This window comes from Aegilops tauschii, chromosome 2 (assembly GCF_002575655.3).
Source record: "Aegilops tauschii subsp. strangulata cultivar AL8/78 chromosome 2, Aet v6.0, whole genome shotgun sequence".
Classification (NCBI taxonomy): Eukaryota; Viridiplantae; Streptophyta; class Magnoliopsida; order Poales; family Poaceae; genus Aegilops; species Aegilops tauschii.
The window spans coordinates 616,389,938-616,403,875 of record NC_053036.3 but is presented as its reverse complement, the minus strand read 5'-3'; the positions used below and the strand labels follow the sequence as shown (position 1 = coordinate 616,403,875).

General features: G+C 48.4%; 1 protein-coding gene and 1 long non-coding RNA gene across 2 annotated transcripts; both read right to left on the bottom strand.

Annotated features, from left to right (window-relative positions):
- Positions 1-295: 295 nt before the first annotated feature.
- Positions 296-3,089, bottom strand: LOC109755931 (serine/threonine-protein kinase PCRK1). Its single transcript, XM_020314807.4, has 5 exons — positions 2,897-3,089; positions 1,731-2,206; positions 1,363-1,626; positions 1,131-1,253; positions 296-1,005 (listed from the first exon to the last, which is right to left on the bottom strand). Exons 2-5 carry the CDS (start codon positions 2,160-2,162, stop codon positions 496-498), a joined length of 1,329 nt encoding a protein of 442 aa, XP_020170396.1. The 5' UTR covers positions 2,163-2,206; positions 2,897-3,089; the 3' UTR covers positions 296-495.
- Positions 3,090-10,615: 7,526 nt separating this feature from the next.
- On the bottom strand, positions 10,616-11,943 carry LOC120974255 (uncharacterized). Its single transcript, XR_012203935.1, has 3 exons — positions 11,468-11,943; positions 10,959-11,372; positions 10,616-10,872 (listed from the first exon to the last, which is right to left on the bottom strand). It is a non-coding gene; the product is annotated as an uncharacterized lncRNA (long non-coding RNA).
- Positions 11,944-13,938: the final 1,995 nt, after the last annotated feature.

Sequence of the window (13,938 nt, the reverse complement as noted above, 5' to 3'; positions counted from 1 at the left end):
AATTTAAATTAGAAAACATGAATCATGGTAGATAGATGATTATCAACATGCAAATTTTGTTTTTAGATTATTTTGAAGTTTCGAATATATAAACTGAGGTCGGGCGCACCGAATGCACCACTCTTCAGTGCACATCATAACTTTTTCAAAACTTTGTGGTTGTTGATTCGGGGTCGTTAGTTTCAATGTTGAGATGGAACTTTCGCTAAGTTGCCACAACTGCAGCTGCCGACTTGTTGATTATTAGTTATTCATTATTCTCAGTTGAATTTCCCTTTCGACAGTTCTTTCATAAAAATGGACGGGTGTGGCAACGCACGCCTTCATGTTCTAGTATAGCCATATCATATCCACACAATTGACACTGCATACTATGACTCTTCCGGCTGGAATTGATCACTCAGAACAACACCACCAACAGACATACTGCCGTACTAGGATTAACTAGGATCCCCGAAAATCTAATCAATCACATGAATTAAACTAGCCTCAGTATCAGCACATGAGAGGCCCTTTTCCTCTTCCAGCTCGCCACTGACCATGAAACCCTTTCTTGCCCTCCTGCCTCAGCTTGGAGCTGCCGCCCTCCCCCCTGCTGCCGCCGCTGCTGTAGTGGTGCAGCGGAGGAGCGCCAGCGCCGGCGGCGGCGCCGTCGACGTCGACGGCCTTCTGCACCATGTCCAGCACCTCCCCCATCCTGGGGCGCGCCTTGGGCAGCCTGGCGAGGCAGCGGTTGGCCACGGTGACCAGCTTGGCCACCGACTTGATGCTGTAGCGCCCCTCCAGCTTCGGGTCCACGATCAGCCGCAGCCTGTTGGTGTCGGAGATGTAGGGCTTCACCCAGTCCAGGAGCTTCTGCTCGCCCCGCGGCCGCTCCCCGTCGATGGGCCGGCGACCCGTGATGAGCTCGTAGAGGAGCACCCCGTAGCTCCAGATGTCGCTCTTGGCGTTCAGCCGCCCCGTCTGGATGTACTCCGGTGCCGCGTACCCCAGGGTGCCAACCACCTACACATATATCAATATCATCGTACATGTCATAATCCATTTCGTACTTCTCACCTGTATCTGAATTAATTTTTCATCTACAAAACATGGTACAGTGTATCTGAATGCAGAAGCTTCATTGTTACCGCTGTGGAGACGTGTGTGAGGCCCTCCGTCGGGCCTTCCCTAGCCATGCCGAAGTCTGACAGTTTGGCGTTCCAGTCCTCATCCAGCAATATATTTGACGTCTTCAGGTCCCGGAAAATTATCTGAGCAAAGCAATGTCACAAATTCAGTTCATGTCTTCCTGCAGATCGATCTTCAGTTCAATTCATTCAGATGCTTCAGGCTTCGATCCAAGCACAGAAGAAGAAGTACCTGGAAATCCATGTCTTCGTGCAGGTACTTGAGCCCCTTGGCGGCGTCGAGAGCCACCCGGAGCCGCATAGGCCACGACAGAGTCGTCCCGATCGCTCTGCCCGACAGGTGATCGTCCACGCTCCGGTTCGGCATGTACTCGTACACCAGAAGCCTCTGCGCCCCTCGCTCGTCGTCGTCGGCGCAGTAGCCCACCAGCTTCACCAGATTGGGGTGGTCCACGATGCCCAGGACGTTCACCTCCGTCAGCCACTCCTTGTGCCCCTGATCAAGATCATCAAATTCGCCATTAATTTTACTGACCGACAGAGCCACCGAAGAGCAATGTGCTATATGTGGCTGGTGGAGTATATCTGTATGTATCTTGCCTGAAGCCCGTTCCGGTTGAGGTGCTTGACGGCGACCTCCATCGGGGGAGGCGTCTCGTCTCCGGCGCCGGCGTTGACCTTGATGGCGCCCCGGTAGACGCAGCCGAAGCCCCCCTCGCCGAGCATGAGCGAGCGGCTGAGGTTGCGGGTGGCGGCCCGCAGCTCGGCGTAGGTGAAGACCCGGAGGTTGGCGGGCCGGTCGGCGAAGCTCGGGTACTGCTGCGGGCGCTGGATGGAGTCGGCGCTCATGTCGGAGGCGTTGATGGAGCCGGTGAGGTCCGAGCCGGACGGGGCGGTGATGGTGGACGACGTGGCCGTGCTCATGGACCGCGCCGAGGCCGCGGCCGGCGACACGGGGTTGGGGTCGAAGTGGTCTCGGCCTTCCCCCTTGGCCGCGTTGCCGCCGTGGAAGCAAGGCGGCAGCCACCACATCGTCGCCGCGCCGCTGCGGTGGAAGCGCTAATCGATTTGTTTACCTGATGATAGAGTAAGGAAGTATGTGGACAGTGTGAGTGCGTGGGAATCCGGGAGCATGATAGTCAAGAAAGCTGGTGGACGATGAACTGGTATTTGGTAGTAAAGAATGATAAAGTAGCTTAGCCGCCAGGCCCCAAGTCAAAGTTTACTCCAACAAACACCATCAAGCAGGTATTATATTGTTGCACGATCTAGAAGCAGAGGGTGAGGCACATGGTGGATGAAGATGAACACAAGCAAAGAGAGCAGGCAAGGAGGTACAGTATTATATTGTTGCACGATTTAGGGCACGATCTAGGGAGAGGGACGGGATTGATGAACACAGGCAGGCAAGGAAGCCAAATGTATCATAAATCTATACACGGTGAATAAATCCCCAAAAAAAAAACTTGCTACTGTTCGTACGGTTGGTAGGTAGGTTCAGATACAATTGCAGATCGGATTGAGCAGTAGTGTACCGTAGGAAGAAAGAGGATCACCTCCCTTTCTAGCTCCTAGCAGAAGAAGCAGAGGAGAGCAGAGCAATTACCAAAGAAACAGAGCAGAGCAGCGGCAGCTAGCTACTGGCAGGGGGTTTCACTTTCACTTTCACTCCCTCCCTCCATGTCAAATGAAACCAAAGCTGGGACAACAAAATCAGCTTGCCGGAGCAAGATCAACCAACTGATTAACAGCGTATAGTCGATTACCTCGGGCGCCGGGCAGCAGCTCTGATGATCCAACGGGGTGAGGCAGCAAGGAGGGGATGGGGTTACTTGAGGTGACCGGCCTGCGGGGAAGGGAGGGAGACGAAGGTGGACGAAGAACAAGTCGTAGCTTTTACGGTTCCTCGGCCCGTGCGCGCGCGTGTCCGTGTTACTTGTAGCGTTTGAGGATCTAGTCTAGGGGTGGGGGTTGGAGGGAGGAAAGGGATGGATGGATAGGGGAAGAAGACACCTGCTGCTGCGGCCGGTGTCGCTGTTGCTGTTGACGACTGACTTGTTGAACTTGACCCACGGCACGGGTAGTCCGGCCAGCTAGTCAACATAAACCGAATGAATTCCACTCGCCGACTGAATACGAGCAAGCAAAGCTGCGCCAACCGCAGATCGATCAGACGGCCAATCATGGAAAATTCTTTCTTAATTAGGAGTATATTATTCAACAGGCAAATGCAATGCCAGGTGGCGTGTGTTCATGTTCCTGTTCCTGCATGAAGCACTGCCACGACAAGCAAACATTTTAACAACATTCATGTGAGACTGGAGCCAGGGCATCTCCAAAGGGACCCTTAAACTGGCCGCGAACCGTCCGGACCGAGTTATCTGGACGCAGTCTACCGTCCAACGGCGTTCTGCATTGATCAGTGGACCGTCCGGCCGTTTGTTTCTCCGTAAATCGGAAATAAATCAGGGGCTTTGCAGGAGTCCGGACAGGAGGCACGTAAGACTCCGACACCCAAAACATCGTCTGGACCTCGCGCCTCCGTACTTCCCTCTTTCTCTGCATCTGCTTCCTCTCTCGTCGACGGTGCCGATGTACCATCCCGGCCGTCCACCAAGCCCTTCCCGAAACTCCACGACCCCTACCGCCACACCCGGCCTCCACTGCCGGTCCGCACCTCTCGTTCGTCCACCGCGTAGGTACCATCCGCCCCTACGGTAGTGACCACGCCCGACAAGATGTCCGTTCTTATTTCTTTTTGTCCCTTCTTTGAAGCAATGGATTCAGACATGGAATACATATACGAGCACTACGTTGAGTCCTCCGATGATCCATCTGACGAGGAGGACTACACGGATAAGATGGCGATGATGCAGGCGGTCCTTACTGACGCGGAGCGTTCGGAAGAGCTGGTTCTCAATTTCAAGGAGTCATCAAGTGCTCAACCTGAACAGGGAACGAGGCCATTTGACATTGATAGAGTACTACTTTGCCCCCGATGCGCTATTCGCTGACAATTTTCGCTGGGGCTTTCAGATGCGAAAAAATGTCTTATATCGCATCTATCATGGTGTCCGCTCCTTTGATGACTACTTCATTTTGAAGAAGCATGCGGTAGGGAGGATTAGATTCTCTGGTTAGCAGAAGTGCACGACCGGATTACGGATGCTTGCATATGGTACGATCGCAGATTGGTGGGACGAATACCTCCAGATGTCTGAGCACATGCAGAGACGCCTTGGTCAGATTTGCTACTGCCGTTGTTGAGATGTTTGGACCTTGGTACTTGAGATAACCAACTGTCGCAGACACCAAGAGGCGCAATATCTGAAGCAAGAGGGTGGACAGGTTTGTTCGGATCTCTTGACTGCATACATTGAAGATGAAAGAACTGTCCAAAAGCTCTACAAGGACAATATCACGGCCATGTTACCATCATTCTTGAAGCAGGTGCATCACATGATCTCTGGATTTGGCGTGTTTTCTTTCGCATGCCCGGGTCTCACAATGACATCAATGTGCTGCAGTGGTCTATATTGTTTGCTACTGTAAATGGGCATGAGTACAATATGAGTTACTATCTGGTTGACGGTACCTATTCTCCATGGGCTACCTTTATCAAGAGTTCAAGACCATCTCTGAGTCGGTTGGTCCAAAAAGGTCTCACTTTGCCCAAAGATAAGAAACATCTAGAAAGGATGTGGAGAGGGCATTTGGAGTGCCCTAGGCCTGTTTTGCAGTTGTTCGTGGACCTACTAAATAATGGGATTCCAAGACCTTGTAGGAGGTGATGACGAGCGTGAAGATGTTGCCGCAGCTTTTGAATTTGAGAACGTGGGTGATCATATCGATCTTCCAAATCAGAATCCGATCACGTTTGATGAGTTTGTTCAAATGTATCAACAAATTGAGCATCGAGCAACTCAAGAATGATTTGATTGAGCACCTATGAGCGGTTAAAGCGGACACTTGGAACATATGTGCTAGTTGATTTCTAGTTTAAAAGCTTTAATTTGAAGACTTTATTGTATTGTAATATTTAGATTAGAACTACTGACGCATTTGAACATTTTCAGTAATTTATGGTTTGGTACGTGGTTATTTTGAGCTTGTGGACTTAAGAAAAGAGGCGAGAGTTTAGAGAACAATTTTGGATGGTCGACCTGAGTCAGCACGTCCTGAATCCATGGTCATAAGCACCCACTTTTAAAAAAATGCATTTCAAACACGTTTTAAAATGTCAAAAAATTCAAAAGAAAATTCCACGCATACATGTTCGCAAATGTTTGAGTGGCACAAAGTTTTGTGAAAAAAATGTCTTTTCGTTTTGTCTCCATAAAAAAGACAAATTTCAGTGCTTCTAAATAGCGTTTTACGACACAATTTTTTGTCCTTTTTGCACAGGCCAAAAAAAATTATTTTTCCATAAAACTTTATGCACGCACATAAAACATGAAGACGTATCCGTGCAATTTTTTCAGATTCTTTTAGCAAATAGAAATGTGTTTTCCAAAATGGGTTCATATATATCCGGATTCGCACTCCCTTAGTCGACCTTTGCATTACTGATCGTGGATGGCCCCATCAATCCGCGGATGAATACGACGGGGTCCGGTTTAGGGGGAGCGTTGATGATGCCCTCACGCAATGTTTCGCTTACTCGAATGACTCACAATAATTTGAACCTCCCCTGCCCTATGCAACAGTGATCGACTCGGCTGCACAGGCGCATGGCCTGTTGGCCACATGGAACGCCCTACATACAACGCGTGCACGGCTACGTCTAGCTCTCGCGGTGGACCGAGGCCGCGATCGGATCTACTAGAGGTGTGAGGCTGCAAGCTGCCCGCAGTATTTTTTGACAATCACAATCCTCCCACTTTTAGGATTCAATCATTCAATGATAGCCGGTTCTTCCTCAAAACTATCTTGGAATCTGGCCTCGGCGCCAAAGAGTGTGTCGCTGAATTTGTGCGGCTCGGGTCAATTCCATTTGACGCTGCTGAACTTCTGACCCGGCCTGCCAAAGTCTTTGGGAAATTTTGCGTGGGTTAGGGTATGATCGGAGCTCATCAGCATCATCACAAAGGAGGATGGAGCTTTAACTGTAATATATAAGTCGGGGGTCAACCTCCTCGAAACCGACAGATTTATAAATAAATAATGTGCCACATTTTCTATTTTATCAGTCGTCTGAACGACTGGGAAAAAAAATCAGCCCACTGCCCAGTCACCTCTCCCCCATTTTGTTCAATATTCTATCAAGTCTGTGTTCGTTTTCCTTTCTGTGTGCGAGAGACTGTGGTTGTACGTGGGTGCTTGTCCCGCGTGTGTATATGTGGGCAATTTTTTTTAAATAATACATTTTTAAAAAAAATTACAGAAATAATACGCAAAAAAAAGATTTTTCAAAAATAATACACCATCGGCCTACTGCAGGCCGACAGAGCCCAGTCGGCCCACAGCAGGCCGACTGGAGGCCCATCAGTTTGCTGCTGGCCGATTGGGCTGTCGGCCAGCAGATTCAAGCCCAGTCGGCCTGCAGTTGGCCGACAGGGTCCAGTCGGCCTGCAGTACAGCGATAGGCCTGTAGTGGGCCGACTGTGCTCAGTTGGCCTGCTGTGGGCCGACTGGTGCATGCCTATTTTTAATAATACACGCGAATATTTTTTAAAAGTATATATTTTAACACGTTATGAATACATGGTAACATTTCTTCAAATAAATTTTTAATGGAAATACCATTTTTTAAACCACACAACATTTTTTAAAATGTTGTTCTGAAATTTTCACAAACTTTTTTTAGAAACACGCGAATATTTTCTTATATTATGGGATGAAGGGAGTACCATTTTGTAGAATGTCAAGGATATTTTTTGGAAACACGAGAATATTTCCAGCAAAGGTGACGTACATTCATTTAGTGGCACGAACCATTTCTTATCATATTTTCCAAAAAAATTGCATGCATTTTTTGAAAGGCGGGAACCTTTTTCCATTGTGATGAACATTTGTTTTGAAAGTTATCGACATTTCCAAACTGCGCTTTTCGCGCCATCCATTTCCCGCCATCCATTTCCCGCCACCCATTTCCCGCCAAACAATTTCCCGACATCCGTTTCCCGCCACCCGTTTCCCTCGTCCCATTTCCCGCCAACCTTTCCCGCCATACCCCAGTCGTTCTTTCCCGCCATTTTCTCGTCTCTATCTATAAAACCCCCTTCAGACGGAGCTGGATAAGCATTGCAGTGTAGTGTAGTTGAGATGTCCCATTATCCTTTCGATCGTAGTTTTCACCCTGGGATGAGCAGGACTCTTCTGAGGCTAACTACCGATTTCAGGATGGATAATAGGATAGTTCCATGGGACGAACTCACCGGTAGTGACACCATAATGAATGAGTTGGCTGACCAATTACGTAGTTCTGGGTGGCCTGAAAGGACCTATGAGGAGGTACGTAAAGAACTTCTTAGGTTGCATGACAGGTGGAAGAAGGTAGTGGTGCCGAAGAGTGAAACTTTCAGAAGGATTGCAGCAAATAATCCATGTTTATGGACTGAGGAGAGCGAGGACGAAGATGATATCTTCATGCCGCCGCTTTCGGGTTCTGCATCGTCGAAGGGCAAGAGTTCTTCATCATCGAAGGGCAAGGTTTCTGCATCGTCGAAGGGCAAGAGTTCTTCATCATCGAAGGGCAAGGTTTCTGCATCGTCGAAGGGCAAGAGTTCTTCATCGTCGAAGGGCAAGAGTTCTGCATCGATCGAGGATGACGATGATGACTTCATGTAGTTTTTATGATGTATGTTGTGAGTTCAGTTACGTGCCATTTAATTTGGATGTAGTTCTATCTAGTTGTTTGTAATGTCTCGTTGTATGAATATTATGTTCTATCTAAATATGATCTTGTAGAGTAGGCATATGTCTCGTACATAAGTACATAGTCATTTGTCTCATACATAGAATAGACATAAGTTCTCACACAGAAATAGATGGTAATGTCTGTACTGATACATAGGAGCGGCAATGACGACGTCTGGCCTGCCGGGGAGGCGGATCTCGAATGACAAATGCATCACATATAACTCGGTTTCCTGTGGCAATGCAACTGAACAACCCTTTTCCATTCCCATTCGCTCAGCATGTCTTGAATCTTGCCATCATCAGTTATGTCAATCAATTTTCTTTCCCCAGGGCCATCTGAATGCTTCCTGCTGACGTAGTACACAAAATCGTCTTCCTTCAACCCTTGCTTCAACATGAATTTAGTCTTCAACCAATCAAAAGTGAGGTCCACTTCACTAACTTGCACAACACTTGGAGACAAGCCTTGGACATGAACAATAGGGCTAAGCACCCACTGAGTACTCTCAGCCATCTGCAACACACAAATCGCATTGAGTACCTACCCTACCCCTTAATATCCCCACTAACAAATATTAGACATGTCTATATATTACGAAGCTATATATTACAGAATATTAACGGAGCAACTAATACAATTCACCCTCCTACAATTATATTACGAATATTTGCCGTAGCAACTACAAATATAGACAGATTAATATAGACAGATTATTTGACATCTAAATATATTAACAAAAACTACCGGAGCACGTACGAAAAATAAAATGTGGGCTTAAATATACCCTTGAAGCGTGCGTGCGAAGGATGAAGGACGAACGGCGGCCACCAAACTGCCGGTGCTCCGGCTCGAACGAAGAACGACGAACAACAGCTTCACCTCCACCACAGTGCTCCAATTTACCACCAGCACACTGCAATGCTTATGCAGCTCCGTCTGAAGGGGGTTTTATAGGTAGATAGGAGAAAATGGCGGTAAAGAACGGCTGCGATATGGCGGGAAAGGGTTGGCGGGAAACGGGTGGCGGGAAACGGGTGGCGGGAAAAGGGTGGAGGGAAACAGGTGGCGGGAAAAAGTTGGCGCGAACATATGGCGGGAAAAAGTTGGCGCGAACATATGACGATGATGACTTCATGTAGTTTTTATGCTGTATGTTGTGAGTTCAGTAACGTACCATTTAATTTAGATGTAGTTCTATCTATTTGCTTGCAATGTCTCGTTGTATGAATATTATGTTCTATCTACATATGATCTTGTAGTTCCGATAACAGAGTACTAAAATAGAGTAGGCATATGTCTCGTACATAAGTACATAGTCATTTGTCTCATACATAGAATAGACATAAGTCTTACACAGAAATAGATGGTAATGTCTCTACTGATACAGATACATAGAAGCGTCAGTGATGACGTCTGGCCTGGCGGGGAGGCGGATCTGGAATCGGGGACCATCCCAACCTGTCGGGTGCCCTAACGTGACGAGGAGGAATCTCAGACTCTCGCTGGTCATGCTGTGTATCCTGTGTGGGGCCTGGTGGAGGAGTCGAAAACATGTTCATCCACTGGGTGTGCTGCGACATCTGAGCCTGTATGTTGTCCTCGGGATGTTGATCACTCCCCCACGTATCATGTGATGCCGACATAGACGCCTGATATCCATAGGCCCCTACGCGATGGAACGGTTCATCATGAAGAATGAGGTCGCGTCAATTAATATTGAAAACCATAAATATGAAGACACATACCTGCTGGGTGTGACGTCTGCTCTGGCTGAAACACGAAACTGGACGAGGGACCGTGCTGCTGTGGCTGTGGAGAAAACACGAAGCTCGACGTGGGACCATAGTGCTGCGGGTGCCACGTAGAACTGCCAGGTTGGTCAGGACGGGGTGGCCTGGTTGTCGGCTGCTGTGCTAGGCGTGGACGTGGTTGATGTCGTTGCATGGAGTGACGCGGCTGCTCCTGCTCGTGCTAAACAACATCGGTTCTCCGGGTGCACGTGATAGCCTCGTACACAGTCCGTATCTTATTCTGAATTCTTTCCAAGAAGGGCTGTACCACTGGACGATGTTGAAGAAGAGGTCCAGACGATAGTGATCGTCCAAAGGTGGTCACGTCGTCGTACAGTTCGCGTGTCAAGGTAGCTTGCAAATTTCCATGACGATTAATAATGTCTGTCTCTTGCACGTCAAAGTATGTGACAACATTACGTAAAGAAAAAATATCTTACCGCGTACTGCCTAGAGCCCGAAGTATCATAGCTCGGGTACATATCCGACGGAGTAGGATCCGGTAACTCCTCTGGGTGGGAGTACTCAACAATGCGTAACCGTGTTCCGGTCATGTAGCGCCGCAAATAGAGATTGAATTCATCGAGATCGAAATTGTGATTCTGGTGCCATAGATTTGTGTTTGCTGTCTCCCATTCTATAACATACGGCTCTAGTCTAACTAGCCATTCAGCAGTTGTCCTGTTCATGCCCTTCCTTGTCGTCCTAAAATTGTGGTGTGTGTTCAACAATTACCTAAAGCTTCGAATGGAGTACTATGAAAGAAAATGCAACATTGAAAAACTGGTTAATACCTGTGGATGTGTGCTGGCACCGAGTTCTCCATAGGGGGAGGTAGCTCCAACTGCAGAAGACCAAATTGCCTCATAACCCTCTGTTGTGCCATCTCCTCGACGAAGACATCGAAGATGATCTTCGATTTTGTCATCCAGTAATCTCGGTCCCTTGTGCATAGCACAGACATACCAGCAGGGTATCTCGCTTGTATGGCTGCTTCCGTGTAGGGCTGCCAGATTACCCCGGTGTACGCATCGAACTGCTCGTTCAATGCTGTGTACGCCTTCCTGGTCTGATCACTAGCAAAGCGTCTCTGCAGAGAATAAAAGTTAGTAGCCGCTCGCATCGGTCGATCTCTTGTGCAGAAAAAGTTGCATTAAACTACAACACGGTGCATACCTTGCGACGAGTCCAACACAGACCGAAAGTAGGCATGTCGATGCCCTCAACATCAAACATGGCGTCTATAGGCTCATGAACCCGTACATCTGGTCGCCCTATAGAGAACCTCTCCCACGACCACAGCTGTAGGAATAGAGGGCATCCAAGAAGGGCTGGCTTTCTCGATGTAAGCTGGCAACCGTTGCACATACCTTGGTATGTAGCCGCTAACACCGCTGAACCCCAACTCCTCTGTCTGATCTGATCCGCCGTCTGAGCGCTCGCTATCTCGAGTGCCATAGGGATGTAGAGGGCGCTGATAGTGGTGACATGGTTCTCCGTGAACATCACCTTGCCGAAAAGCCACAGTAAGTAGGCCTCGAGGCTCCGAGTGATCTGTTCCGCAGTCAAGGGCGCCCGGAAGTTCTGGATCTGCATTAAGCGAAGAGAAAGTTTTAGTAAGCCGCAATTATTTTCTGTACAACTTTATGCGCGATAACTTGAAGAGAATAGGTAGGGGAAATTACCCGGAAATTTAGCAACCACTCATACTTAGGTCCGTGATGCTCCCATACCGGATCGGGAGCATCCGGAAAAACACCGTGACAATGTTCTGTGAGAGCTCGCTCCCAACCAGCCGGTGCGTCCAACGGTCCTACGGCATGACCTGCCAACGGTAGTCCGAGCAAAAGTGACACATCCTCCAGAGTAGGAGCCATCTCTCCCCATCTGAAGTGAAACGTGTGGGTCTCTGGCCTCCAACGGTCCACTAAGCAGCTCAGCAAAGACCCATCGATGGCGACGCGTTTCTCACCCGGGATAGACTCAACCAGACGCGCGAAAGGTAAAAGGCCGGCCCATTTCAACCTTCATCAGAGAACTTTTCAGTTACTGTCTCCCATTTCAACCATTAATATGCATGTCAGTGTGCAAATTAATAAAGCACGTACCGCTGAAGCCATCCTGAGTGTATCTTCCAGTTTTCCTTAGGAGTGCGAGTGACGAGAGGCTCATGCTCTATCCACTGCTCGAAGGTTTTAATCGACCTCCCGAGCCTTCTCCTAGTACCAGGTGGGTCAAAGCCTGGCAGGTCACATAGCCCAACAGCCTCCTCCTCCACGGCCGCTGTTCCTGTTGCCAACTGTGCAGCTACTGCTTCAACATGTGCCCTCACCGCTGCATCTCTTGCAGCTTTCCTGTCCCTCACGTGTCTCTGCGTGCACACATTAAGTCTGTCGCGTATCAAATTGTACTTCCATAACTGGTTCTGCTTGCAGAGTTTTTTGAACAGATTCATCAGGTTCTTATTTCTAAACTGCGAGAAGAAATTAGCCCCGAGATGGCGCATGCACCAACGGCTCTGCAAGTCCTGCCATGGAACTTGTTCCTCAGGGCCTGGGTTTGTCAGTGTCCTTATCGCACTGAGTATACCTGCATGCCTGTCATGAAGGATGCACACATTCGGCATCTCCTTGACAACTGATATTTTCAACTGCCTGAAGAACCATGTCCAACTTTCAATGTTCTCACTCTCCACAAAAGCAAATGCCAGTGGGACGACTTGATTTTGGCCGTCTTGACCTATGGCTGTCAGTATCTGACCCTTGTACTTGCCTGTGAGAAAAGTACCGTCAACACATATCACCGGTCGGCAATGCCTGAAAGCTTCGATGCATACACCGAAAGAGAAGAAGAGACGATGCAAAACCCTCACAGTTGGGAACTCTGGCATGAACATGTCTTGGATATCGATATAGGTGCCTGGATTCCGCTGCTGCAGGGTGTGGAGGAGGTGGACAACAGAGTCATATGCATCAAAATAAGAACCAAATCTCCTCTCAAGCGCTGCATGCTTAGCCCTCCAAGCTTTGCCATAAGAAATGCTGTACTTCAACCTGGCGAACACTTTTGTCTGCACTGCCTTCACTTCCATAGCTTTGCCTTGCACTATCTCATCGTAAAACAGTCGAGCAATAAGCGTGGATGAAAGGTTGGCATGATCTTGAGGGATGCAGGGAATAAGACAAGTGTGATTAACTAAGTCACTTATCACCCAACTTGTGCCATACTTAGGGAGAAAGCCGTGCACCCTTGCGGGACAATCTGCATTCTTGCATACCATTGTGAGGAATTTCTGACTGGACACCTCAGCTTTGAAAACCCTTTGCGTGGACATTGCCCAATTAATTATTGCATCCTTCAGGGCTTGCTTGTTCGGATACATAGCACCCGTCGCAATATTGTTCTGGTGATATTGCCAGGCTGAATCATGTCCATCATTCACGGTCATTGCAGATGATAAGTCATGATTCCACCATGCAGGATTCGGGACCTCCTCTGCATTTTCTTCTTCATCTGACTCGTCAGAATCATCGGCATGACCCCTTTCAACATCGGTGTCTTCTTCTTCCATCTGGTTCTGCATGTGCCCATCTACCTCGTCAGCGTCCACCTCGCCATTGTAATCACCATCGGCATTTCCTCCTTCTACCTGACTACTCTGCCCTGGTTCATAACCATAAGCATTTCCTCCTTCTACCTGACTGCTCTGTCCTTGGTCGTAACCATAAGCATTTCCTCCTTCTACATGACTGCTCTGTCCTTCGTAGCCACCCTCCCCTTCATGTGCAGTGACCTCCTTCACGACGGGAAGCACTAAAGCAACAGGATTGCATCCCCTTCGTTCACAACCTTGTAACCACCGCACCCAATCGGAGTCTCCCTCTATTGGCCTCAAATAAAAGTAAATTTTGAACTTGACCGTGTCCACAATGCATGAACACCGACGGTGTTTGTTTCAGTATCAAGACCTAAACTTGCCGCAATCCATTCTTTCAACTGACTAACAGACCATGTTTGTGGTGCGCTGATTGCAACCTCTATGTGAGTAAATTCACTCAGATCTGCTCCCAACTCATTTGTTTGGACAGTACCAGGACCATAGTAAAATCTCAACTTCACTACATCGGACATCTCGACTCACCTATTTTTTTCAACA

Coding starts and splice junctions, on each gene's coding strand:
- LOC109755931 (XM_020314807.4), bottom strand. CDS start 2,162: ATGTGGTGGCTGCCGCCTTGCTTCCACGGCGGCAACGCGGCCAAGGGG. Junction 1,627..1,730: donor TCAACCGGAACGGGCTTCAG/GCAAGATACATA, acceptor GATCTTGATCAG/GGGCACAAGGAGTGGCTGAC. Junction 1,006..1,130: donor TCACACACGTCTCCACAGCG/GTAACAATGAAG, acceptor ATATATGTGTAG/GTGGTTGGCACCCTGGGGTA.